Genomic DNA, 27,926 nt, shown 5'->3' with positions numbered 1-27,926 from the left:
GCCGTAATGTGTTCTGATTATTATTATTATTATTATTTTTAAGTTGTAAGGTATTTATCAGACACTATGGCAAACAGGATTTTTTAAATTGCATTTTATGTTTTGGGGCACATGTGAAGAACATGCATGATTGTTGCATAAGTACACACATGGCAGTGTGATGTGCTGCCTTCCTCCCCTTCACCTATATCTGGTATTTCTCCCCATGCTGTTCTGATTATTATTTTGCGGGTGTTGTGACCAATTCCCATTCCTGGGGTCAAATTTTATGTTGTATAATATTTAATATGTTATATTCGTTTGTTCAGATTTGTTTAAAAGGAAAGAAATAAAAATGAGACTTTCCCTGTCATGTAATGTGTGCATTTATATACGAAAAGATTGCCATCTTTGACAAATATCCTGAATAATCCTTTCTTGTAGGAAATACTATTGGACTAGCAGGTCTTTTCACAGGCTGGGAGAAGAACTGTCTTTAAATGGTAGACTGTGAGATCATCCACATCACAGGATACTGGAAATGAAAGGCACCTTCAGGATTTTCTAGTAATAGCTGCTTATTTTATGGGAGAGGAAACAGGCCCACAAAGAAGGAAAGCTTAGACAAAGTCAGAATGAGTTTATGACCTAATAATGCAGGTTCTCCCATGCTACAGTGCTGTTCTTTGAAACAAATGCAGTATCACACTTGGAAATTCTGTCACTACTCATTCCACAGCCCAGGAAGAACCAGGAGGGCAGGTCTTTTACGTCACATTTATTTCATCAGCTGTTTGCATGCTGGTTTCTTTGCTTTGGTGGTTGGAATGTGATTGGGTCTCATGTGATTTCTCAGTTTCCAGTTTTAGCCGTAGACCCTGGCATCTCCACTTATGGGCACCACACTCTCTTCTAGGTTCAGTGATGATGTCTGCCTAATATCTTCCCCTTTTCCAGCAACTGAAGCTGTGCTGTAGATGTCACGGTCACATGGATGGGAATAAAAGAAATTTATTCTCCTCCCTGCTAGACAATTTACTAGGCAGGTGACCCTGAGAAAAGGCAGTCCTCGTGGCGATGCTTCTACCCTTGTGACCCCCTCCCAAGACATCCGACAGGAACTAAGGTGAAGACCACATTCTCTCTGTGTACTTTCCACTTCAGCATCTTTGCTATCCTACACTTGCTGTCCATGTCACACTAGGACCTTCCTGCCTACAATCTGAAGCCAAACTGGGTTTTGATCGAGGTTTTGTGCGTGTGTGTATTACATTCAGCAAAATATAATCTTAATGCTAAAATACTGAAACAGGATAAAATATTTCAAAGGGGGCTATTCAAGAAGATGCAGAATCACTGTACTTAGACACAGGCAGACGAAACCCATTTTCTCCATCACCTATAACCCAGATTATTTCTTAAAAGGAACAGCTAATGAGCCCTAGAGAAGGCCATATAGAGGGCATGGCTAGTATAGTTTATGCCACAGGGTGAGCGCCTGAGACAGTCTTCTCCAGGTGAGTTTGGTGTCAGATGAGCCTATGGAGCAGGAGAGTGAAAGGGCTTAGGGAAATGGCCTGCCACTTAAACAGTGCCTTTGGGGAAAGCATACTCAAGTGCTTTGTGAAAGAAAACCCGGACGAGGGAGCCTATAAAGGACAGACTGTGTTTGATTCTTGGTACTGAATTAAGCCCCCAAAGTAGTGTAAGTTTCTAGAGCACTTTCCAGAAGGAATGATGGGCCTCACATCCATTAGTGTGTTTTAAAACTTTCCACCTTTCCATCTTTTTATCCCACAACTGTTTGTTCCTGATTCCTGAACACTATCCACACCTGATGCACTGTTTGGATCTTTGTCTTGATCACAGAGACCAAAAGAACCTGGCCTAGCCCTGCCTTCACTTGTCCACCCCCTCACCCCATAGCCCCTTGTATGACTGCACCTGCTCCATGGGGTGCTGCCCTGCCATAGATGAGGACCTATGAGGCCTGGGTTCCCGACTGCCACAGACGGGCAGGGTGGAGCTCAGGGGAAAAGCCGCCTGGGTAAAACACCTGGCTGAAGCAGAGATGTCCTTCTTCCTTGATTCTACAGTTAGGGTCCAGGGTAGTAAGCTGACTGACTGGAGAGCTGCATCTTCACGTGGTGGACACGATCTCCTGATGGCTGCTCTCTAGTGCTGAACTGCAATCTTCTCAACTTTGGGGTCATGCAGGAATCTGGAAGCTTTATGCTTCTGTGCCAAATAAGAGGAAGTTGTGGACACATGAGGGAAAGATATCTTGCCCTTTCAGCCCCCTCCCTGGCCTCCACTACCCTAGGGATCCTATTATTATACTCTACTGAGAATGGGCATCTCTGGCTCTGGGAGTTGCAATTTCCTGTTGGATGCATGGCTCACAGGAAAATGCCCTTGTTGGGTGGGCTTTAGGAGATGAACCTATTCCAGCCTATGTTTTTATCAGGACAGTTCCTCCTGCTTTACTCAGAGGAATAATAAAATTAAATAATATCATATATCTGAAAGGATTTTGACCAATCAAAAGCGCTCCTCATATGCAAAGATTTATAATAGTTACATTTAGAATTTTGTAAATATGAAATCACTTTTCATGTATTCCTTCCATGGTTTCAGCACTGAGCAAGTTAAAGCATAGCAATCCATTTCTTTTTTCTTTTTCTTTTCCGTTCTTTTTTTTTTTTTAGCAATCCATTTCTTTAAAACGAATGGCTTTATTTCATGAGAGTTAATTTTCTGATATAGAGACAAATTCTGTTCAAACAGGAATCTAAGGAGTTCACCTTTTCCATTTACTGGTTTGGGAAAAACCGTAACATGTCAAGTTAATTTTTTTTTTAAACACTATGTTCTCTGAGGAACATAGTGCTGCTGTCTTTCTTGACTACCTAGTTCTATCTCTCAGTTGCACTATTGAAAAGTCTTTCCTCCCAATGTCTAATGTAAATCTGTGTTGCAGTAGCCTGATCTTTTTTCTCCTCATCTTGTTATGGAAGAGAAAGCGACATCTCCCAATATTAGGGCACTGGGGTCTCAAACTTTTGTTAATTTTCTTTATAACTTTCTTCTAAGTCCCCGTTTTTTTTTTTTTTTTTTTTTTTTTGAGATAGGGTCTTACTCTGTTGCCCAGGCTGGAGGGCAGTGGCACGATTATGGCTCACTGCAGTCCTGACTTCCCCAGACTCAGATTATCCTCCCACCTCAGCTCCAGAGTAGCTGGGACTACAGGCGTGCACCACCACACCTGGCTAATTTCATATTTTTTTGTGGAGACAGGTCTCACGGTGTCGAACTCCTGGGCTCAAGCAATCCAACCACCTTGGCCTCCAAAAGTACTGGGATTACAGGTGTGAGCCACCCCATGCCCAGCCTACATCTCTGATTCTTTATTCCTTCTTTGCAGCTTTCCTTTCCTAGCTGTCATTCTGTGTTCCCTTGTTCCCTCAACTGAGTTGAGATAATTTCTTAAAATCTCTTATGGTGAGGTTCAGGGCTGATCCTGAGATCCCAGAGATTTCTGATGGGGCTGAGGATAGAGGAGGAAGCCCAGGCTCTGTAGTTCATCACAAGTAGAGATAGTCAGGTTGGGGAGGGGGGAACTTCTTGCCCTTAATGTGTATTGGAAGCACAGGCTTCTGAAGAAGTCTCAAGGCTCAGAGCTAGCTATACTCACGGCTAAGCGTACCCACATCCAGGCGGGTGCCATCTCCCTTGGACCTTGTCAGAATATGGACACTTACCCAGTTCTGGGTGCGGATGTCATGGGTGTCATGGAGCAGTTGCTCATCCCTGAAGTGGACACAGAAAAAAGTCCTTCTGTTACAGAGTCCTGGACATGTCTCCCCAGCTGCCCAGCTCACATTCCTGGTTTGAAGTGTAGCCAAAGTGGGAGGGGCCAGACTTGAAGGGACACTGAGGTCCTAACAAGCCCGATAGAGAGGCAGTTGCAGAATGTGGCACCAGAAATCTGGCCCCCTGTGAAGCAGAGGGAATCATGGCCACTGAAGCTCTGTTCATCCAGGGCTGGGAACAGAGTGCTTCTGTCCCCTTGCTACTGGAGCAAGTCCCTGGTAGCTCACCTCTTATCTCCATTTATTTTGTATGAAAAATTGATACAATGAGACTTGAATTCTCCTCATCTCACCCTGGATTTCACCCTCCCATCTTTCAGGAAGTGGAAAGGCAATAGCAGCAGTTAGATCCTAAATCCACATTAAAAAAAAATTATACTTTAAGTTCTGGGTACATGTGCTGAACATGCAGGTTTGTGCATAGGTATACATGTGCCATGGTGGTTTGCTGCATCCATCACCCCGTCATCTACATTAGGTATTTCTCCTAATGCTATCCCTCCCTATCCCCCCACCCCCTGCTATCCCTCCCCTAGGCCCCCACCCCCCAACAGGCTCCAGTGTGTGACGTTCCCCTTCCTGTGTCCATGTGTTCTCACTGTTCAACACCTACTTATGAGTGAACATGTGGTGTTTGGTTTTCTGTTATTGTATCAGTTTGCTGAGAATGATGGTTTCCAGCTTCATCCAAGTCTCTCCAAAGGACATGAATGCATCCTTTTTTACGGCTGCATAGTATTCCATGGTGTATATGTGCCACATTTTCTTTATCCAGTCTATCATTGGTGGGCATTTGGGTTGGTTCCAAGTGTTTGCTATTGCAACAGTGCCGCAATAAACATACGTTTGCATGTGTCTTTATACTAGAATGCTAAATCCACATTTTTATATCCCAGGTAATCAGGCGGGAGTTCCCAGGGCCCTGCTGTGAACTATTTGGAAATCAGCCTTCTAAGGATGAAGGAGAGCACTCTCCAAGCTGAGGTAAGCTGGGCTTTTTTGACCTTTTGACAAAAGTATTTCACAAACCTCTGGATCAGCATCTAAGAAAAGTGTTTCACGAGCCTCTGGATCTCACAGTGGAGGCCATAGTTCCTTGTTCTGGAGTGGAGGTGATGGGCCAGGTTTGGGGAAAGATCAGAGGGAGTCTTCTCTGGAACTGTCTGTATTTAAAGATCTCCAAGAAGATTTGTACTCTTAAGGAACTCAGTTTTGTGGCAGGGCTGAAAAAGCATAGAGTGGTTCCAATGCCAGAGAGACCCCAAGAGAAGTCAGTATCTCCTTCAGATTTCCTCCTCTCCCTGACTCTTATATCCACAACTGAAGGCTTCTCACCCCTTCCGTGGGCTATAAAAATCCTTGAGTTCAATCTTATTTACTTCTGACTTTGGAGGCTCTCTCTTTGGGCTCAGTCATATATATCCTTGATAATCAGTGGGATTTGAGAGCTGGGAGCTTTGGCACCATACGGGAGTCTCCAAGAGATACAGAATTTCAGAATTCAAGCCTACCCTAGACCCGCTGAATAAGAATTTGCTTTTTAACAAGGGACCCAGGTGATCTGTATATACACAAAAGTTTGAAAAGCCTCAATTTATAGGTTCTTTCTTGGAGGGGTGAAGGAAGGAGTTCCAGCTATGTCTTTTCTGCTGTAATTCTAGGCTCCTAGGTATTTTGAGTATTTTCTTGAAGTGCTAGAATTAGCATCTGGGCGTTTGAAAACTGTAACCTGACCACTCTAGCCTCCCTGCCACTCCATCCCTGTGCCAGCCTTGGAAAGCTGTTCCCCTTTGCTGTGCTTGCTGTCTTTACTGCCAAGAACCATATCTAGCCGAGGGCTGAGAGTGCTCTCAGGCCCTCAACAGCCATTCCAAGGGAGAAAAAGATTCTTCCATCCCTGTCCACGTGCTGTAGACTGAAAGCCTACGTCCCCTCCAAATTCATATATTGAAACCTAATCCCCCAAAACAATGATATTAAGGTGTGGAACCTTTGGGAGGTAATTTGATTATGAGGGTAGAGCCCTTATGAATGAGATTAGTGTCCATTTGAAAGAGAATATGGAGAATTCCTTTACTGCTTCCTCCATGAGAGGACACAGTGAAAAAGTTGGCTCTCTATTAACTGGGAAGCAGGGGCTCAACAGACACCAACGCTGCTGGCACCTTGATCTTGGAGATCCCAGCCTCCAGAACTGTGAGGAATGTTTCTGTTGTTTATAAACGACCCAGTCTATGGTATTCTGTTCTAGCAGCCTAAAAGGCTCAGACACGAGGTAATTGAGCTGGACAGAGGAGAGACTTGCATTGCTTATGAAATGAACGCTTTAGGAAAGCCAATCCCTAGCTTGGTTGAAGAGGGGAGGGGGAAGGAAAAGGAGGGCCTGAACTCGGGCTGGAAGCGAAATGGAAGATCCTAGGGTGAGACTTTGGGATGAACTCCACATCTCACTTCTTAGCGCCATTTTTCTTGCTGTGGAAAATGGACGCAATGAGACTTGAATTCCAAATCCTCTCCCTTGTTTCCTTACCCAAACCTTGGAATGGTGCTCTTTTACCTCGAATCCGAGCATCTTCCTGCAGCTGAAAAATAACGAGAACACAGAATCAGATGGTGGGGGCTGGTCTCCTGCGGACCTGTAGTGTCCTCGCTATAGACTTGGTCAAATGCAGGGATGTCTGTTTGGGAGAATATGGGCTTCTTGGACGCGAAACTCCAGGATTTCTTTCTTTCTTTTCTTGAGATGGAGTCTCACTCTGCCATCTAGGCTTGAGTGCAGTGGCGTGATCTCGGCTCACTGCAACCTCCACCTCCCAGGTTCAAGGGACTCTTCTGCCTCAGCCTCCCCAGTAGCTGGGATTACAGGTATGCACTAGCATACAGGGCTAATTTTTGTATTTTTAGTCGAGATGGGGTTTCACCAGGTTTCATCTGGCTACCTCGGTCTCCCAAAATGCTGGGATTGCTACCCAGGCACTTTGGCCACCGTGCCCAGCCAAAATCTCAAGGTTTCTGAAAGCACAATTTGTATTGTTTTTGTATCTCACACTTCATATAGCATATGCTCAATAAATGTCTTTTGAATAATGAATGCATAAATAAATAGGAGCGAGCAGTGTCTCTTTAGGGGTGGGAGACACACAATTCGATACAGTCATAACTACTCATACCAAGACCTCACATCTTTATTCTTTCTGACCCTCCTGCTGTGTCTTTTCTGGGCCTTTTTACACTCCCCATTGAGTCTCCAGTGCTTCTCTGTAGAGAAGCTTTAAGTATGTGTAAAGGATTTTAAAAAAATTCTTTCTTGGCTGTGTGCAGTGGCTCACGTCTAATTCCAGCACTTTGGGAGGCTGAGGCGGGTGGATCACCTGAGGTCAGGAGTTCGAAACCAGCCTGATCAACATGGTGAAATGCCATCTCTACTAAAAATGCAAAAATTAGCAGAGTGGTGACACATGCCTATAATCCCAGCTACTCGGGAGGCTGAGGCAGGAGAATCACTAGAACTCAGGAGGCGGAGGTTGTGGTGAGCCGAGACTGTGCTACTGCACTCTAGACTGGACAACAGAACAAGACGCTGTCTCAAAAAAAAAAAATCCTTCTTAGGAAGGGCACAGTGCCTCATGCCTGTAATCTCAGCACTTTGGGAGGCCGAGGCTGGCAGATGGCTTGAGTCCAGGAATTTGAGATCACCCTGGGCAACAGAGAGACAAAGAGACAAAGAGAGACAAAGAGAGAGACACTGAAATCTATAGAAGGAGAGCAGAGGAAGAGGTTTTATTTCTATTTACCCAAGAAGGTTAGCCCTGGTCTCTAATTCACACTTCCCTGAAGTTAACAGACATACTCACCTAATAAGGCAGTTTATTATATCACTAGGGGATTCTTCCCAACTATCACTTATCAGCATTTCATACAACCACAAAGAGTATCTTTGCTGAGAGAAGTTCTAGCAGATACGATTTCCTGTCTATATGACTACATTTCCTCAAGGGGACTGTTAGGCATCTTCTTGCCTTAGCTGCCCGGACTGATAAGTCAGCGGTACTCTTTAAGGGAGAAATCACTAGAAAAATAAATAAAGCTGAAACCTTGGTCAGAGGCAACATCTCAGTAGGGTAAGGAAAAATTGGGATCAGGGCACATGACGGGGCTGGGGAACTCCGAGAGTCAAAATCTAATCTCACCTCCTTTTGTATATTCTTAAAAGCTGTCAGCACCTGACAGAAGACAAAGATAAAGAAACATTAATATAGATGATCACTGTATTACAGAGGAATTTAGTTACCTAGTCTCCTAGCCACTAGGCTGTAGAATGTAAATGCCAAGAGACTGTGGCTTTGTAGCTCTAGCAATAAATCCTCACTGATTTCCACTCTACAGAAGTAGAGTGGGCCGCCGTTTCTCCATATGGTAAATGGGCAAACTACAGTAAAGTATTTAAAGAGGACTGGGCTGTGCATGGAATGTATAATGAAACCTACTGCTATATTTCTTTTCTGTCTAATTGGTTCTTATTCTGAAGCTTAGTATAGGTATTAAAATCAACAGGCATTTAGGTTATAATGCACTGGATGTTCATGAGGTTGTGGAATAGCTGAAACTCTTGCGCATCGTTGGAGGGAGTGTAAAATCATATGCTCACTTTGGAAAAAGTCCTGGCACTTTCTTTCTTTGTTTTCATTTTCTTTTTTGGCTGTAAGTTTATTCAATGCAAAAGAATCCTCCCTAGTTTTCCTGAGGTGGCTGACCATGTCTCCCGAATCTGCCAGTTGCTGATCCAGCCCCAGCGTCAGCTTTCTTGTCGCCACCAGGGGGCGCAGCACTCCGTAGGTGTCTCTGTTGGCTTCCCCTCTTGTGAGTCTTGCAGGTCGCTCAGCCTCCAGACCTTTAGACCGAGGCCTGCCAGTCTCTGGATGGCTGTGGCATAGAGTGACAGGCACAATCTCTGGGGGCAGATGAAGGTAATCACGGAGATACCGGATACCCTCCTTGATAAGGTACCAGTAGAAATGTCTCCAAGGCAAACTGTTCCTTCACATAGCCTCGGAACTTGAGAGACAGTATGGCCTTCATGACTGCCAGCTCGTCTGCCAGCTCCTGGTGTTAGCCATCTGGACATCCTTCCTGGCCACCAGGACTCCCTCTTTAAAAAGGAGTTCATAAATGGCAATCCAGTTCTTCTTAGGCATCAACACTTGGGTGGCTGTAGGGTCTGGGGCTGGGGCTGGGGCTGGCAGTTCCTTCCCTCCCTCCCTCCCTCCCTCCCTCCCTCCCTCCTTGCTTCCTTCCTCTCTCTCTTTCTTTCTCTCTTTCTCCCTCTCTTTCTTTCTTTCTCTCCCTGCCTCCATCTTCCTTCCTTTCTTTATTTTTTTCCTTCCTTTCTTTCTTCTTTTCTTTTCTTTTCTTTCATCTCACTCTGTCACCAGGCTGGAGTGTAGTGGCATGATCTTGGTTCACTGCAACTTCTGCCTCCCAGATTCAGGTGATTCTCCTGTCTCAGCCTCCTGAGTAGCTGGGACTACAGGTATACGCCACCACACCCAGCTAATTTTTGCATTTTCAGTAGAGATGGGGTTTCCTCTTGTTGGTCAGGATGGTCTCAATCTCCTGACCTCATGATCCGTCCGCCTCGGCTGTCCACCTACTGTACTACCTAGCTGTGTATGGATCCAGTGACTGTTGGAACTGTGGCTTTTCTCCCTTGGGAGAAAGTGTGAGAACTTTTAGATAGTTGTATCTTGTTTGGTGGAAATATAGTGTAGATGTTCAGGAGTTTCCATTTGTGTATAAGGGTACATATGGAAGATGAATGAATGGTCAAAGGGGTAGAGCGTGCTCAGGATCAATTCGTTGCCTCTCAATGATCAATTCATTTCCCTTTGTTGACCCTTTGTTATAAGTATCTGATTGTTCACTTGTTCTCAACAGGGTGGTCTTCTGACCCTTACACAAACAACTTACTCTTTAGCTAATACAACAACTGTAAGAACATGAAATAGTTATGATACTGTATAGCATTATAATTAAGATTATTTCCTTATGTAAAGAGTCATTGAATATCACAGAGAATAAAACACGTTGGACACATTATTCATTTTATATAATATTGTACAGTGGGGGCTGGCACAAGAGTCGCTGGAGAATTTTACTCATTTTTAATCAGAAAGCCATGGTCATTGATTTAATTAAGTCTTTTCCTGCTCAGTTTCCAACATTATACATTCAAAAGTGATCAATTATCTTTTAATTCTCATCCGTATTCAAGGCTTTACAAGCAACGAATATGGTAAGATTGGGATGTTGATGTAGCTGGTATTTGTGTGAAGGCCTCTTAGAAACTCCAAGAAAATGTCTGTGTTCTAGGAAAGTTCACTACAGTTTGCTGTGGCTATCTTGTGGGCATTACTAGCTTCTGCGCACCTGTACCCTTCAACTATAAAGTGAAACTTGGCATTTTTATGTTTCTGAATTGAAACTGACATTTTCATGTTTGTGAAAGGCCAAGCCTGTGCTTTCAAGTCCATGGCAGTCACTGAGAACTGGGGATTAAACCCCCTTAAAACAAACAGGACCTGTGACAGCTTCAAACAAGTGGGGTCGGGAAGGGGCACTGACATGCACAGACACAAGGAGCTCTGAGGATATGAGACGGTGTCCTCAGAGCAACAGAATAAGGTGGGAGGGAGTGTGTTGATCCTTCACCACCAATCAACAAACTGCTCAAGGAAAGAGAAAGAAATGTGCACTTTCCTGAAGCCCTCCCCCGCCTCCCACCTCTCGCCGCGCTGTCAAAAATGATTCCTCTATACTCACCTGGTCCCACAAGGTTTCAGTAATGGTTACCTGTCTTTCCTGTAGAAATAAGGAACAAATGTTGGAAACAATATCCCAACTCTCCCAGAATCTGAAGGGACACATTATGAAACTGGTGGAAGAGAAGATATTTCTTGGAATTGAGCTGGGGACCCCAAATCACTCCATTTCTCAGGCAGCCAAAAGTTTCCTGCAGCCCTGCTGAGTCATTTTCATCCCATACGTCCTGCTTTGCTCTGGATCTAGCTGGTGGGTGACAAGTACAAGTAGACCCATCTGTGTACCACCGTGTCAATGTCTGTTCAGCCTGCTTGCCCCTGGAGTCGTCTGGTGACATGGTGACACTGGAGATGTTACCTGGTTTGGTAGACAATGACCCACCCCACCAGCCAGTCAAGAGCACCTTGTCCCTTGTCAGGTAGTCTTTTTTTTTTTTTTTTTGGCCTCCTGTCTACAACCTCTTTTCCTCCCCTCTCCCTAGGAATTAGGAGCCCCAGAGGATCCAGAGAATTTGGATACCTTACCCACCTGTGGTCTCATTGTCTCTTCTATGGATGTGCTGGAAAGAAAGAATGAAATATAACTGATGAGGAGCAGAGAACGTGGGCTAAAGGCTTCTCCTAACTATTCTATCACTCCTATCAGGAATTCTCGAAGTTTCTGTACTAAAAATTCAGGAAGGATAGCCAGGATCCTGCCTCTCACATTTCTTATGGGAGGTATAGGGAGAGGTGGGACCCTTGCCTCATCTTCCAAGCATCTTGACTGTTGTGGAAGCCCTCTGAGAACTCTAAACCATAGAACAATGGAAGTGAAGGCGATGGTCACTGTCATTCTCCTGCCTGCCTAATTTATGTCCACTCTCCACCCTTCATCCCACCTAACCTGTCAAACTTCCCAGGTTCCTCTTTGGAAAGTACACTCAGTTAGCAAACTGCTTCCCCAAAGGTGTTCTTTTCCTTCATGACGGATGACGGGGTGAAAATGGGGATGAGAGGCTGAGGAAGAAGTGGAAAGATTTTGCTTATTCTTGGCAGCACAACTGAAGCTCTCATTCCTAAATACCACCTAAGTCCTAAATCAGTACCAAAGTCACCTGGGAGGCGGCGTATACAGATAGACAGGTAACTGAAGGAGGAAGAAGGGTGAAAGCGAGTGGAATCTGGGGAACCCGTCTGCTCTCCTATGCTCGTGGATCCTGAGCAGACTCAGCCTCATCTCCTGGCCCTGTGCACACTTGACTAGGACAAAGGAAGCCAGGACATAGGTAATGAACTAGAGGAAGGAAGGGTAGGTTAATTACCTTCTAGAATTGTTTCAGGAGCTCTGGGGAAGAAACCTGAAAAGGGACCTTAAAAAAAGAGGAAAATGCGATAGAGGGAAGATGTTTCGGAAACCAATGATCCTTACATCTCTGGCCTGGAGTTCCTGCTAATACAGTTCTGCCATTAAAAAAAAAAATAAGTTTTTCTAAACAAGGGTAGGGAGGCCAATGATCACAGGGGGTCTGGGGACCCAGAATAGAGTAAAAACTGGGCCCTAGATGACACTGAAGTTCAAGACCAGCTTAAACAACATGGTGAGACCTCGTCTCTATAAAAAAACAAAAAACAAAAAACAAAAAACAAAACAACCCAACAACAACCAAATCAAACAACAACAACAGCGACAAAGGCCCAGCCAGGTGTGGTGGCAGGCTCTTGTAGTTCTAGCTTACTCAGGAGGCTGAGGCAGGAGTATCGTTTAAGCCTAGGAGTTTGAGGCTGCAGTGAGCTATGATTGCGCTGTATATATATGTATATATTCTCCAGCCTAGGCAACAGAGAAAGTCCCTGTCATTTAAATAAATAAATAAATAAATAAATAAATAAATAAATAAAAAGACATTAAGCCTAACAGATCTCTAGCTAAGAGGATACTTTTGATGAATATTGATAGCATGGGGAAATCTCCTTGGGAGCCACCATATCAGATGGCTCAGGGACACAATTCTGCCAGTTGGAGTGCTAGTTCTCCGTAGAACCTGGCAGAGCTATTACTCACTGCAATGAGTATCCAGGCCATGCCCCTAATTCTGAAAACATCCTTTTAATCTATTTATTGATATGTAATAATTGTACATATTTATGAGATACATGTGATAGCTTGATAATGCATACAATATGTAATGATCAAATCAAGAGTATTTAGGATATCCATCACCTCAAACATTGATGGGTTCTTTGTGCTAGAAACATTTCAGCTCTTCTCATCCAACTATTTTGAAATACATAATGAATTGTTGTTCATTATAGTCACCCTATTGTGCTATCAAACCCCAACCCTAAGCCTGTTTCCTCACCTATCAAACAAGAGGAGTAATCTTTCTGTCAAGGATTTCGGGGATGATCATATGCAAACCTTTGTAATTGTTAAGTTTTTCTTCAGGCATTATAGTTATTGTGTGTTATTTTTATGTCCTGTCCACTTCCACCATCAAAAAGCATCTGTTCATCAGCAGAAAAGCCGGGCTCTGGTGTGGTTTATATGCTTCCTCATATAGAAGTCTAGGAGACTCCACTATCTGCTCAGTATTTTCTCCGCAAGGTCCTGCAGCTGTCCGGAGGAGAATTCATACTCTTAGATAGAGCAGACTCCCAACTTCCCCCAGATTCAGGCTTCTCCGTTCCTTACTGGCTCTCAGGCTTGAGGCCCAGGTAACCTTTCTGAGCACTTTCATAGGTAGGCAGCTTAGAAACTTTCTCTTCCCAAATTTCTACAAACTCTTATCTCGAGACATCTGCTGCAAGTCAAAGGCTCCAGCCAACTTCTGATTCCTTTATGAAGCTTTTGTGACCCATAAGTTCACAGTAAACCCTCCTTTTTTTCTGACTTTATGGATACCCTCACCTGGGTCTCATATTTAGCCTCAAGCAGCAGATTCTAATTCTCTTTTCCATGCTAGGCCAAGAGAAGCTTGATTTTTGATGGTTGGCCTTGATTCACACTATAGGGGACATAAAGGACTTAAGGAAAATCAGTCCTGGAGTAAACGAATGTCTCTAGCTTGTATACGCCCCCAATTCCTAGAGGAATGGCAATGATGCCTGCTTTCTGAATTAGAATGGCAAAGATTTGCTATTGTTCCTTTCACTGAGGAGATGGAGAAGGGGGAGGACACACGAAAGTCCACATCTTATCCAGCAAGGAAGCAAGTGAAGCTAAACGAAGAGCGATGGAGACAGGAGGCCCTGGTTCTTCCCCCATGGAGTATAGCAATCTAAGGATGCTTGAGGGTCATCATTAGCCCCATTACCTTCTCTGCTGCTTGGAGGCCATTTCTGCCTTTCGTTGTTGATCCTGCCAGGGATGCTGTGCCATTTGTTCTCAGACAGAAACCAAGGACTCTGGGGCTGAAGATGGAGATAGCTCCAGGCCCTGGGGAGTCATAAATGAATCTGGGGAGAAGGTAGGCACATGGTGAGAAGAAAAGAGCTTATTCACTGGAGAACTACCAGGACAGATGTCTCAGCAGTTAATGAAACATCTGTGTTTTGAATGGGTGAGTGTGCTTGTGCACGTGTGTGCATGTGCACATGCATATATGTACATGTATGTGTGTATAAATGTGTAAAGAAAGATGAGGGTAAGAGGAGAGTAAGAGGAAGGAAGTATTTGCCCCTGGAAAAATCTTCCTATAGTCTTTGTCAGTAACAACAGAAATTGCAGTGAGAAAGTTGGTGAAAAATAACAGTTACCTGAGACTGTGGATGGGGCATTGGCCAAAGGATCTTTGAGTTTGGGGTGGACTCAATGGCAAGGACAGCAAATAGTGTAGAGTGAATGCAAGATTGGCAAATACCCTACCCGCTCCTGCCTCAGTCAGAATTTTCATGGTTAACTAAGGATAGAGTTTCAGGATGCAGGGCCATCATCTCTAGCCTTCAAGTGCTTTGTAGAGAAGGAGGGATCATAAGCAGTGACCTAGACAGGAGACAGATCCTCCTTTGATAAGTTTCCCTCCCACTTTTCCCACTCCCACCCTTCTTGACCTCCAAGCCACCATCAAGAACCGGGTCAGTTATGTCTAGGAACTTACCTTGCTTTGTTCCCCAAATCACACTTCGCCCCACTCCTTCGCTGCTAGACTTTTTCCTCTTTGAGCCCCATCTTACAACAGCCTTCTGTTCCCATATCAACCTTGCCTTTTTCAACGCTTTGTGACTTCAGCTGTGACCTCATAGAGGTGGGACAACTTGCTCTGCCTCCCAGCCACACCCTAGGCTCCAGTCAATCCAAATAATAATGGTAAAATGGAGGAATAATGTTGTGGGATTTTAGTTTTAATTTCTGGCAATTTAATGCTTCTTCATTGCTTTCTACCCATTGCATTAGAAATCCACTGATTCTGAGAGATGACAGGAATGAAGCCAGAAGAATCCAGTTTTTACTTTGAATTTCAAAATCAGGTCTGAGAAATCTGGCTTTCAATTTCAAGAGCTATGGGACCTGGAAGGTTCTATCTCAGGTCCTGTCTGCCTAAACATGCTATACCACAATTTCCACTTCGCTATGACCTCCCCATGCAGACTCAGTGCCCTCTCTGAGGCTGCTCCTCCAGGGGTCTAGTTTCAAGGGAGAAGCTGACCCTTGGTTCCTTCTGTTCTTAGATGTAGTTGATTTTTAGATCCTACAAATAAGTGAGAACATGCAATGTTTGTCTTTTTGTGCCTGGCTTATTTCACTTAACATAATAATGTTCCATTCATGTTGTTGCAAATGGCTGGATCTCATTGTTTTTATGGCTGAATAGTACTCCATTGTGTATTTATACCACAGATTCTTTTTTTTTTTTCAGTTTACTTTTGACAATTCCATTTTTTCCCCTTTTTTATTGTACTTTAGGTTCTGGGGTACATGTACAGATCATGCAGGATTGTTGCATAGGTACACACATGGCAATGTGGTTTGCTGCCTCCATCCCCTAGTCACCTACATTTGGCATTTCTCCCCATGTTATCCCTCCCTGACCTCCCTATCCCCCACTGTCTATCCCTTGGCATCCCCCAACAGACCCCAGTGTGTGATGCTCCCCTCCCTGTGTCCTTGTGTTCTCATTGTTCAACACCTGCCTATGAGTGAGTACATGCGCTGTTTGATTTTCTGTTCTTGTGTCAGTTTGCTGAGAATGATGGTTTCCAGATTCATCCATGTCTGTACAAAGGACATGAACTCATAATTTTTTATGGCTGCATAGTATTCCATGGTGTATATGTGCCACATTTTCCTTGTTCAGTCTATCGTTGATGGGTATTTGAGTTGGTTCCAGGTCTTTGCTATTGTAAACAGTGCCACTATGAACATATATGTGCATCTGTCTTTATAACAGAATGGTTTATAATCCTTTGGGTATATACCCAGTAATGAGATTGCTGGGTCAAATGGGATTTCTATTTCCAGGTCCTTGGGGAAGCACCACACTGACTTCCACAATGGTTGAACTAGTTTACACTCCCACCAACAGTGTAAACAGTGTAAAAGCGTTCCTATTTCTCCACATCCTCTCCAGCATCTGTTGTCTCCAGATTTTTTTAAGGATTGCCATTCTAACAGGTGTGAAGTGGTATCTCAATGTGGTTTTGATTTGCATTTCTCTAATAATCAGTGATGATGAGCATTTTTTCATATGTTTGTTGGCCTCATATATGTCTTCTTTTGAAAAGTGTCTGTTCACTTTTGAAAAGTGAGCTAAAGATCCTAAATATATACGCACCCAATACAGGAATACGCAGACATACAAGACTTATAAAGAGACTTAGACTCCCACATAATAATAGAAAATTAACAATGATATCCAGGACTTGAACTCAGATCTGGAACAAGTAAATGTAATTAACATTTATAGAACTCTCCACTTTAAATATACAAAATATACACTCTTATCAGTACCACATCATATCAACTTAGAAGTTTAAACAAAATGTTGGTTGCCTCCTTGTTTGTTATTCTCTTCCCTCATTTTCTTTTATATCTCCATTATTAAGGACAATTATAGGCGTACCCATATTTAGATTGCATTCTAGCGCAGGCAATAAAGCAATACCCCCATCCTCTCTCCCTCTTTCTCTTTCTTCCTCTTCTTTATTCTTTTTCTTATTAAAAAAAAAGAAAGAAAGAAATGAAGTTCTAAAGAGTGCTTCAGAATGAGAAAGAAAAAAAAAAAAAAGAAATCTGACCAACATCAAATTTTTGACAGCAATGCTTTATGTCAAAAGAAAATCGGGTATCATATTTATGATACTCAAGAAATGTAAGCCAAGGGTTTTGTATCCAGAAAGACAGACTTGCATGTATAAAAGGCAAACACAAAGGATTAAATTTGTAAGAACTCAGGGTATATTTTTCCCATGAGCTCATTCTGAAGAATTATTAGAAAACAAGCTTCAGAAAGTCAAAATGATTAAAGAGGTACTATTATAAGGTCTAGCTACAAAACAGTTACTAGAAAAATTAAGACTAAATGAGAGTCAAAAGCAAAAGCCCAGTAAATAATTGTTGTGTGTTCAAGAATTACATATAGCACAACCATCAAACGTTAAAAGAAAAAAAAAAAAAAAAAAAAGAACTTATTCCCATAATTCTATCAGGCACCATGGCCAAAAAATCCAAGTCCTACTAAGTATCTCTCTGTCTCCCATACTAGTAATCAAACGTTGCCTGAAGGACAGACTTCAGAACTCTTTTTGTTTCAACCAGAGGGTTATAGTTATAAAGGGTATATACTGAGCAGATAAATGCTATAAACAAAATTGCCCTGTGGAACATCAAAATCACTTAATATGCTCAATTGCTTTCAAAGCATGCATTGCAGAGAAACGTTATGCTGATTACCAATATTATAATCTACTCATTAAGGAAAGTCTCTAAGGGCTTCTACAAAGGAACACCTCATGACTGAGTTTAAGTTACTCTTTTTACTTGAAAATAATGAAGCTACCATTCTTTTAAAAATTATCTAATTTAGGTTTGTCACTCATTTATACTGTGCTTTTCTGCAAGGGCTCCAAATGAAAAAGGCTTTGGAAAAAAAAAAAAAGAAAAGTGTCTGTTCATATCCTTCTCCCAATTTTGAATGGATTTGTTTGTTTGTTTGTTTTTTCTTGTAAATCTGTTTTAGTTCTTTGTAGATTCTGGATATTAGCCCTTTGTCAGAGGGGTAGATTGCAAAAATTTTTTTTCCCATTCTGTTGGTTGCCGGTTCACTCTAATGATTGTTTCTTTTGCTGTACAGAAGCTCTAGAGTTTAGTTAGGTCCCATTTGTCTATTTTGGCTTTTGTTGCCAATGCTTTTGGTGTTTTAGTTGTAAAGTCCTTGCCTATGCCTCTGTCCTGAATGGTTTTGCCTAGGTTTTCTTCTAGGGTTTTTATGGTGTTAGGTCTCATGTTTAAGTCTTTAATCCATTTGGAGTTAATTTTAGTGTAAGGTGTCAGGAAGGGGTCCAGTTTCTGCTTGCTGCACACTGCTAGCCAGTTTTTCCAACACCATTTTTTAAACAGGAAATCCTTTCCCCATTGCTTGTTTTTGTCAGGTTTGTCAAAGATCAGATGGTTATAGATTTGTGGTGTTTTCCTCCGAGGCCTCTGTTCTGTTCCATTGGTCTATATCTCTGTTTTGGTACCAGTACCATGCTGTTTTGATTACTGTAGGCTTGTAGAATAGTTTGAAGTCAGGTAGCATGATGCTTCCAGCTTTGTTCTTTTTGCTTAGGATTGTCTTGGCTATGTGGGCTCTCTTTTGGTTCCATTTGAAGTTTAAGGTGGTTTTTTTTTTTTTTTTTTTTTTTTTTTACCAGTTCTGTAAAGAAGGTAGCTTGATGGGGATAGCGCTGAATCTATAAATTGCTTTGGGCAGTATGGCCATTTTTCATGATATTGATTCTCCTAACCATGAGCATGGAATGTTTCTCCATCTGTTTGTGTTCTTTCTTATTTCCTTGAGCAGTGGTTTGTAGTTCTCCTTGAAGAGGTCCTTTACATCCTTTGTTAGTTGTATTCCCAGGTATTTTATTCTCTTTGTAGCAATTGTGAATGGGATTTCACTCATGATTTGGCTCTCTGTTAGTCTGTTGTTGGTGTATAGAAATGCATGTGATTTCTGCACGTTGATTTTGTATCTTGAGACTTTGCTGAAGTTGCTTATCAGTTTAAGGAGATTTTAGGCTGGGATGATTGGGTCTTCTAAATATACAATCATGTCATCTGCAAATATGGACAATTTGACTTCCTCCTTTCCTAATTGAATACCCTTTATTTTTTTTTCTTGCCTAATTGCTCTGGCTAGAACTTCCAATACTATATTGAATAGGAGTGGTAAGAGAGGGCATCCTTGTCTAGCACCAGATTTCAAAGGGAATACTTCCAGTTTTTGTGCATTCAGTATGATATTGGCTGTAGGTTTGTTGTAAATAGCTTTTATTATTTTGAGATATGTTCCTTTAATATCTAGTTTATTGAGAGTTCTTAGCATGAAGGGCTGTTGAATTGTGTTGAAGGCCTTCTCTGGATCTATTGAGATAATCATGCGGTTTTTGTCTTTGGTTCTATTTATGTGGTGGATTACATTTATAGACTTGCATATGTTGAACCAGCCTTGCATCCCTGAGATGAAGCCTACTTGACTGTGATGGATAAGCTTTTTGAAGTGCTGTTGCAATTGGTTTGCCAGTATTTTTGCATCTATGTTCATCATGGATATTGGCCTGAAGTTTTCTTTTTTGGTTGAGTCTCTGCCACATTTTGCTATCAGGATGATGTTGGTCTCATAAAATGATTTGGGAAGGATTCCCTCTTTTTGGATTGTTTGGGAAAGTTTCAGAAGGAATGGTATCAGCTCCTCTTTGTATGTCTAGTAGAATTCAGCTGTGAACCTTTCTGGACCTGGACTTTTTAAGGTTGGTAGGCTTTTAATTGCTGCCTCAACTTCATCCCTTGTTATTGATCTGTTCAAGGTTTCAAATTCTTCCTGGTTTAGTCTTGGGAGGGTGCAAGTATCCAGGAATTTATCCATTTCTTCCAGGTTTATTGGTTTATGTGCATAGAGTTGTTTATAGTAATCTCTGATGGTAGTTTGTATTTCTGTGGAATCAGAGGTAATATCCCCCTTTTTGTTTTTTATTGCATCTATTTGATTCTTCTCCCTTTTCTTTTTATTAATCTAGCTAGCAGTCTGTCTATTTTGTTGATCTTTTCAAAAAATCACCTCCTGGATTTATTGATTTTTTTGAAGGGTTTTTTTGTGTCTTTATCTCCTTCAGTTCTGCTCTGATCTTAGTTATTTCTTGTCTTCTGCTAGCTTTTGAGTTGTTTTGATCTTGCTCCTCTAGCTCTTTCAGTTTTGATGATAGGGTGTTGATTTTAGATCTTTCCTCTCTTCTCTGGTGGGCATTTATTGCTATAAATTTCCCTCTAGGCACTGCTTTAAATGTGTCCCAGAGATTCTGGTATGTTGTGTCTTCATTATCATTGGTTTCAAAGAACATCTGTCTTTCTGCCTTCATTTCATTGTTTATCCAGTCAACATTCAGGAGCCAGTTGTTCAGTTTCCATGAAGTTGTGTGGTTCTGAATTAGTTTCTTAATTCTGAGTTCTAATTTGATTGCCCTGTGGCCTGAGAGACTGTTTGTTATGATTTCCATTCGTTTACATTTGCTTAGGAGTGATTACTTCCAATTATATGGTCGATTTTAGAGTAGGTGCAATGTGGTGTTGAGAAGAATGTATATTCTATGGATTTGGGGTGGAGAGTTCTGTAGATGTCTATTAGGTCCACTTGGTCCAGATCTGAGTTCAAGTCCTGGATATCCTTGTTAATTTTCTGTCTCGTTGATCTGTCTAATATTGACAGTGGAGTGTTAAAGTTTCCCACTATTATTATTAGTCCCACTGGTCCATTTTTGTTTTTGTTGCAATTACTTTTGGGGACTTAGGCAAAAATTCTTTGTCAAGGTTGATGTCAAGAAGGGCATTTCCTAGGTTTTATTATAGAATTTTTGGTTTCTGTGCGCCAATCTGCTGCCTCAGCCGTGCTGACAACTCGTGGTGCTTTTTGGCCCAGGGAATCTCCTGGTCTGTGGGCAGTGAAAACTTGTTTGGAAATGCAGTGAGCACTCACCCCCTGTGTTGTTCTTGCTGGGAACTGCACTCCAGACCTGTTCCTATATGACCATCTTGGATCCTCCTGTACTGCAGTTTCTTTATCCATCCATCTGTTGATGGACACTTAACTTGCTTCAAATCTTAGTAAACAGTGCTGGAACCAATGTAGGTGTGCAGATTTCCCTTCTGTATACTGATTTCCTTTCTTTGGTGTCTAGTTTCAAGGGAGAAGCTGCCCCTTGGTTCCTTCTGTTCTTTCTCTAGATCCCTAAGAGAGAAATGGTTTTGTTGTGAATTCCCAAAGTATTTGATTTTGGTGAATGATCATGGATTTCAAACCTTAGAGGGGATGAAAATGGTTTTTCTGAAGAAAGTAGAGGGGTGTAATATGGAGGCAGGGAGTGATTATTAGGGAATAGGCGTTAGGTGTAAGTGTGCAACTCCGAGACCTGCTTCTTTTTGGTGATGGTGCATATAAAATACCCCAATAAGTCTAGAAATCTAAGAACAGAAGGAACCAAGGGCCAGCTTCTCCCCTGAAACTAGACCTCTGGAGGAGCAGCCTCAGAGAGAGCACTGAGCCTACATGGGAGGTTGTGGTGAAGTGGGAATTGTGGTATAGCGTGCTTAGGCAGACAGGACCTGAGATAGTACCTTCCGGGTCCCATAGCCTGCCCAGGTGATAGTGGGAAAATGCCTCATGCAGAAATGCAGAGTGGAGAAGAGGCAGCTGAAATCTAAAGAGGACTCGCAAATCATTCAACCTGGTGAAAAAATGCCAGTGTATGTACAACAGATAGAGGTGTCAACATTGGCTTGGCCCCCTACCCATCTTCAGCAGGATTTAAGGGAAAGGCACACTGTCCTATCCCTTGTTTTGATTTTAGAGCTCCAGGTGCTACTAGTGAGACCACCATGAACCCTCCCTGAACATCACCTTCTTGCTGTCATGAACTGCTTCAAATTAGACTCTGATTAGAGATGACTCTCTCCCTCCCTCTAGGAGACCACTGGGGCCATTGCCATCATAACCTACCTTTTTATTTCCCCTAGTTTCTGTAAGGAGTCTCAACTCTTCCATTTATCATCTCTCATTGCAGGGACTTTCACCCTTTTATGGCCAGATGCATCTCATAATCCAACTCAATTCTTATCTCTCTCAGACCACCCCAAGTTTTTTGCTATCCAAAAGTAATGCTTAAACATAATTTCTATTTTTATTTTAGATTCAGAGGGTACACATGTAGGTTTGTCACAAGGATATATTGCATGGTGCTGAGGTTTGGGCTCCTATTGATCCTGTCACCCAGATGGTAACATAGTACCCAATAGGAAGGTTTTCATCCTTTGTCCCCTCCCTCCCTTCTTTTGGAGTCTATTGTTCCCATCTTTATGTGTGAACATAGCTTATAGGTGAGAACATGTGGCATTTGGTTTTTTGTTTCTGTGTTAGTTTGCTTGGGATAATGGCTTCCATGTACAACCATGTTGCTGCAAAGAACATAATTTCATTCTTTTTTATGGCTGCATAGTGTTTTGTGATGTATTTCTTGAAGAGAAATGTATCATACTTTCTCTACCCATTCACTATTGCTGGGCATCTAGGTTGATTTCATGTCTTTGCTATTGTGAATAGTTCTGTGATGAACATACAAATACATGTGTCTTTTTGTTAGAATAATTTATTTTCCTTTGGGTATATACAAAGTAATGAGATTGCTGGGTCAAATGAACGTTCTATTTTTAGTTCTTTGAGAAATCTTCAAACTGGTTTCTATAGGGGCTGACCTAATTTGCATCCCCACCAGCAGTGTATAAGCCAGCATCTGATATCTTTTGACTTAATAATGGCCATTCTGACTGGTGTGAGATGAGATGTCTCATTATGGTTTTGATTTGAATCTCTCTGATGATTAGTGACGTTGCACATTTTTTCATATGTTTGTTGGCTTAATTAAAGAGTTTTTGCACAGCAAAAATCCTCAACAGAGTAAGCAGATAGCCTATAGAATGGGAGAAAATATTTGCAAACTATGCATCTGACAAAGGACTAATATCCAGAATCTGTAAGAAACTTAAATAAATAAACAAGAAAAAAAACAACTCGATTAAAAATTGGGCAAAGAACATAAACAGACATTTCTCAAAAGTAAATTCTTAATTCCACCCACACCCAAAATCTATTACCTCCCATCACATTAAATTGTGCTACCACTTTTCCAGTTGCTCCAAAACCTTAGAATAATGATTACTTCCTCCATTTTTTTTTATCTTACATTAGATAGATGTATTGGCTGTACCTTTACAGAGTATCATAAATCTGATCACTTCCCATCATCTCTAAGGCAAGCCATACTATATATCTCATGGACTATTGCCAAAGCCTCCTAACTGGCACATTCTCATCTTCCGCAGCATCCAGAACACTCATTTTAAAATGCAGAAAACCCTAAAGACTCTGCCAAAAGGTTATTAGAACTGACAAAAACAGTTTTAGTAAGGTTTCAGGATACAAAATCAAGAATTAGCAAAAACTGTTCTGAATTCATATGGAACAACAACAACAAAAATAGCCTGAATAGCAAAACCAACCCCCAGCAAAAAGAACAAAGCCAGAGACATCACACTACCTGACTTAACTATAAAGCTATAGTAACCAAAACAGCATGGTATCAGTACAAAAACAGACACATAGACAAATGGAACAGAATAGAAAATTCTGAAATAAAGCCTTACACTTAAAACCATCTGATCTTTGATAAGACCAACAAAACCAAGCAATGGTAAAAGAACTCTATTCAATAAATGGTACTGGGATAACTGGCTAACCATATGCAGGAGAATTAAACCAGATCCTTACCTTTCCCTATATAAAAAAATTAACTGAAGATGAATTAAAGTTTTAAATTCAAGACTTCAACCTATAAAAATCCTAGAAGATACACCCTAAAGAAAGGAAACCAGTACATAGAAGAGATATCTGCACTCCTACATTGGTTCCAGCACTGTTTACTAAGATTTGGAAGCAACCTAAATGTCCATCAGCAGATGGATGGATAGAGAAAATGTGGTACATATACGCAATGGAGTACTACTCAGCCATAAAAATAATGAGATCCAGTCATTTGCAACAACATGAATGGCACTGGAGATTATTATGTTAAGTGAAATAAGCCAGGCACAGAAAGACAAACACTGCATGTTCTCTCTTATTTGTGGGATCTAAAAATCAAAACAACAGAACTCACGGAGGAGAGGCTGGGAAGGATAGTAGGGGCTGTTTGGGAGGTGAGGATCGTTACTGGATATAAAAAATAGAAAGAATGAATAAGATATACTATTTGATGGCATAATAGGGTGACTATAATAAAAAATAATTGTACATTTTAAAATAATTTAAAGAGTGTAATTCCATTGTTTGTAACTTAAAGGATAAATGCTTCTGGGAATGGATACCCCATTATCCATGATGAGCTTATTTCACATTGCATACCTGTATCAAAACATCTCATGTATGTTCATAAGTATATATATTTAATATGCACCCACAAAAATTTTTAAAAATTAAAAAAGAATAAATAAACATAAAAATTGAAAAAAAATTCTAGAATAAAACCTAGGAAATACCCTTCTTGACATCAACCTTGACAAAGAATTTTTGACTAAGTCCCCAAAAGCAATTGCAACAAAAACAAAAATGGACCAGTGGGACTAATTAAACTAAAGAGATTCTGCACAGCAAAAGAAACTGTCAGTAAACAGATTACCTACAGAATGGGAGAAAATATTTGCAAACTATGCACCTGACGAAGGTCTAACACCAGGACTCTATAAGAAACTTAAATTGGCAAGCAAGCAACACAAAGCAAAACAAAACTCATGAAAAATGGACAAAGGACATGAACAGACACTTCTTGAAAGACCACACACAAGCAAACATATTTAAAGAATGTTCATCATCAGAGAAATGTGTATCAAAATCGCAATGAGACACCATCTCACACCCATTGGAATGGCTATCACCAAAAAGTAAAATAAACGGAGAGGTGGTTCATGCTTGTAATCCCCAGCATTTTGGGAGGCTGAGGCAGGCAGATCACCTGAGGTCAGGGGTTCAAGACCAGCCTGGCCAACATGGTGAAATCCTATCTCTACTAAAAATACAAAAATTAGCTGGACATGGTGGTAGGTGCCTGTAATTCCAGCTACTTGTGAGGCTGAGAAAAGATAATTGCTTGAACCCAAGAGGTGGAGGTTGCAGTGAGCCAAGATTGTGCCACTGCACTCCAGCCTGGGTGACAGAGCGAGACTCCATCTAAATAATAATAATAAAAACAGATGCTGGCAAGGCTGTGGAGAAAAGAGAGCATTTCTTCTTTTTTTTTTTAAACTCCACTAATAACATGATTGCTAGATAACAGAACACTTCTACATTGTTGATGGGAATGTAAATTAGTTCAGCCATTGTGGAAAGCAGTTTGGAGATTTCTCAAAGAACTTAAAAAGAGCTATTATTTGATCCAGCAGTTCCATTTTTGGGTATCTACCCAAAGGAAAATAAATCATTCTACCAAAAAGAAACATGCATGCCTATGTTCACTGCTGTACTATTCACAATAGTAAAGACGTGGAATCAACCTAGATGCTCATCAATGATGGACTGGATAAAGAAAATATGGTACATATACACCATGGAATAGTAGGTAGCCATAAATATAAATGAAGTCATGTTCTTTGCAGCAAAATGGATGAAGAAGGAGGCCATAATCCTAAGGAAATTAATGCAGGAACAGAAAACCAAATACTGCATGTTCTTATTGGTGTGAGTGAAACATTGGACACTCATGAACATAAACATGGGAACAATAGACGCTAGGTGGGGACTACTAGAGTGGGAAGGGACAGAGCAGGGCTTGGGTTGAAAAGCTATCTGTTGGATACTAAGCTCACTACCTGGATGTAATATACCCATGTAACAATAACTGGAGGTGACTGGTCCCTGTCCTTGCGAAGCTGCTTTGCAGTTAACAGTAACGTTTGGGTTAGCCACGCAGTAAACAACTGTATGAATCAGGGATGGAGGTCGACAGAGAGGTCTCCGTTACAACAATATAGCAGTAGAAAGGTGGTAAGAGCAATTACAGGAAACAGGAGCCTATTCTGTCCAAACACCCCAACAATCAAATTCCATGCATGTTTATCTCAAATATTGAGATGTGTTTTCATTCAATGCTTATAGCTCAGAGTTTTGACTGTTTAGATCCCTCTTCCATATGAGTAAACAAATATTCTATAAATTTAGAGTATTCTTCCCACTAGCTATGGAACAGTTGCAGTCAGTGAGGCCAAGGGCAGTTTGTGCGTTTAATTGACTCTGGCAGGTCAGGCTGGAGCTCACTAATAAAAACCTCAAGGGCATTTGCTTCCTTTTTTGCATTTCTGATATTTCTGCTGAGAAGAAACTGAAAACAAGGTGGACACCTGACCAGTTTCTTCAAAAGTCTGTAGGTGACAGAGGGTAAAGTACAGGACATCCTTGCCTTCAGCAGTTTTTCCTGGGCTCAGACACTGGGGAGCTATTGCCGAAAACCTCCGTCAGCTAAGCTTTGTGTGATCTGTCCAAGGAGGGAGAAGCTTTTGGAGCCTGAAGAGACAGGCACTGACTTGCAGGAGACCCCGAAAGGCCAGACAGAACGTCACTCCCCAGTCATCCTGTCCTCTGGCTAATGATGCTCAGTGGGCTCACAGCTGCTTCTGCCCCGGACACAATTTCAGTGTCATTGTGGGCGTGGAGAATGCCACACAGAAAGAGGAACTGCAGCCGAGGAGGCAGCAGACTGGAGAGGCTCACAGCTTCTGGGCACCAAGGCTGACTTCCCCGTTCCATTAGAGACAGGCTAGGAGGGGCCAAGCGCCATCAGAACAATTGTCCCTGGCTGAAGCCTGGGACTAGAGGAAGTCCAACTTACCCTAGTGCAGTGCTTCTCAAAGTGCAGTGCTGGTCTGAACCAGAAGCACCAGAGCCACCTAGGAGGTTGTTAGAAAGGCATCCTAAGTTTCTGATTCAGAAGGTCCCGGGTGCAGCCTAAAATTTTGCCTTTCTAATAACTTTCTGGGTGGTGCTAATGCTTTCGGTGCTGTATTTCTTTCTTTCTTAAGATGATCAAACACACAGAGTGGGGAGACGAACAAGAAATTGTTTGTTCACATCTACGACCATCTGACCCTTGACAAACCTGACAAAAACAAGCAATGGGGAAAGGATTCCCTATTTAATAAATGGTGCTGAGAAAACTGGCTAGCCATGTGCAGAAAACTGAAACTGGACCCCTTTCTTACACCATATATAAAAATTCAACTTAAGATGGATTAAAGACTTAAACGTAAGACCTAACACCATAAAAACCCTAGAAGAAAACCTAGGCAATACCACTCAAGACATAGGCATGGGCATAGACTTCACGACTAAAACACAAAAAGCAATGGCAACAAAAGCCAAAATAAACAAATGGGATCTAATTAAACTAAAGAGCTTCTGCACAGCAAAAGAAACTACCATCAGAGTACAGGCAACCTACAGAATGGGAAAACATTTTTGCAATCTACCCATCTGACAAAGGGCTAATATCCAGAATCTACAAAGAACTGAAACAAATTTACAAGAAAAAACCCAACAACCCCATCAAAAAGTGGGCAAAGGATATGAACAGATACTTCTTAAAAGAAGACATTTATGCAGCCAACAAACATGAAACAAAGCTCATCATCACTCGTCATTAGAGAAATGCAAATCAAAACCACAGTAAGATACCATCTCATGCTAGTTAGAATGGTGATCATTAAAAAGTCAGGAAACAACAGATGCTAGAGAGGATGTGAAGAAATAGAAACACTTCTACACTGTTGGTGGGAGTGTAAATTAGTTCAACCATTGTGGAAGACAGTGTGGCGATTCCTCAAGGATCTAGAACTAGAAATACCATTTGACCCAGCAATCCCATTACTGGGTATATACCCAAAGGAATATAAATCATTCTATGATAAAGACACATGCACACATACGTTTATTATGGCACAGTTTACAATAACAAAGACTTGGAACCAACCAAAATGCCCATCAGT

At 41.6% G+C, this 27,926-nt stretch overlaps 1 protein-coding gene and 1 long non-coding RNA gene across 2 annotated transcripts in view; one reads left to right on the top strand and one right to left on the bottom strand.

Moving 5' to 3' along the window:
• LOC141585107 (uncharacterized) overlaps nt 1-27,926 on the top strand; it is a 116,116-nt gene that overhangs the window by 24,061 nt on the left and 64,129 nt on the right. The window contains exon 2 of the long non-coding RNA XR_012518422.1: nt 4,748-4,835. This is a non-coding gene — a long non-coding RNA (uncharacterized LOC141585107). The remainder of the gene's footprint in view (nt 1-4,747; nt 4,836-27,926) is intronic.
• On the bottom strand, nt 605-14,827 carry C7H12orf54 (chromosome 7 C12orf54 homolog). The gene is made up of 9 exons (XM_003927774.3): nt 14,749-14,827; nt 13,966-14,087; nt 11,199-11,229; nt 10,671-10,709; nt 8,042-8,074; nt 6,409-6,433; nt 3,741-3,789; nt 2,036-2,217; nt 605-950 (listed from the first exon to the last, which is right to left on the bottom strand). The coding sequence occupies exons 2-8, from the start codon at nt 14,028-14,030 to the stop codon at nt 2,076-2,078; spliced, it is 384 nt and encodes a 127-aa protein (XP_003927823.1). The 5' UTR covers nt 14,031-14,087; nt 14,749-14,827; the 3' UTR covers nt 605-950; nt 2,036-2,075.

This window comes from Saimiri boliviensis, chromosome 7, assembly GCF_048565385.1.
Source record: "Saimiri boliviensis isolate mSaiBol1 chromosome 7, mSaiBol1.pri, whole genome shotgun sequence".
In the NCBI taxonomy this organism is placed as follows: domain Eukaryota; kingdom Metazoa; phylum Chordata; class Mammalia; order Primates; family Cebidae; genus Saimiri; species Saimiri boliviensis.
This window is presented reverse-complemented; position numbering and strand designations above follow the sequence as displayed.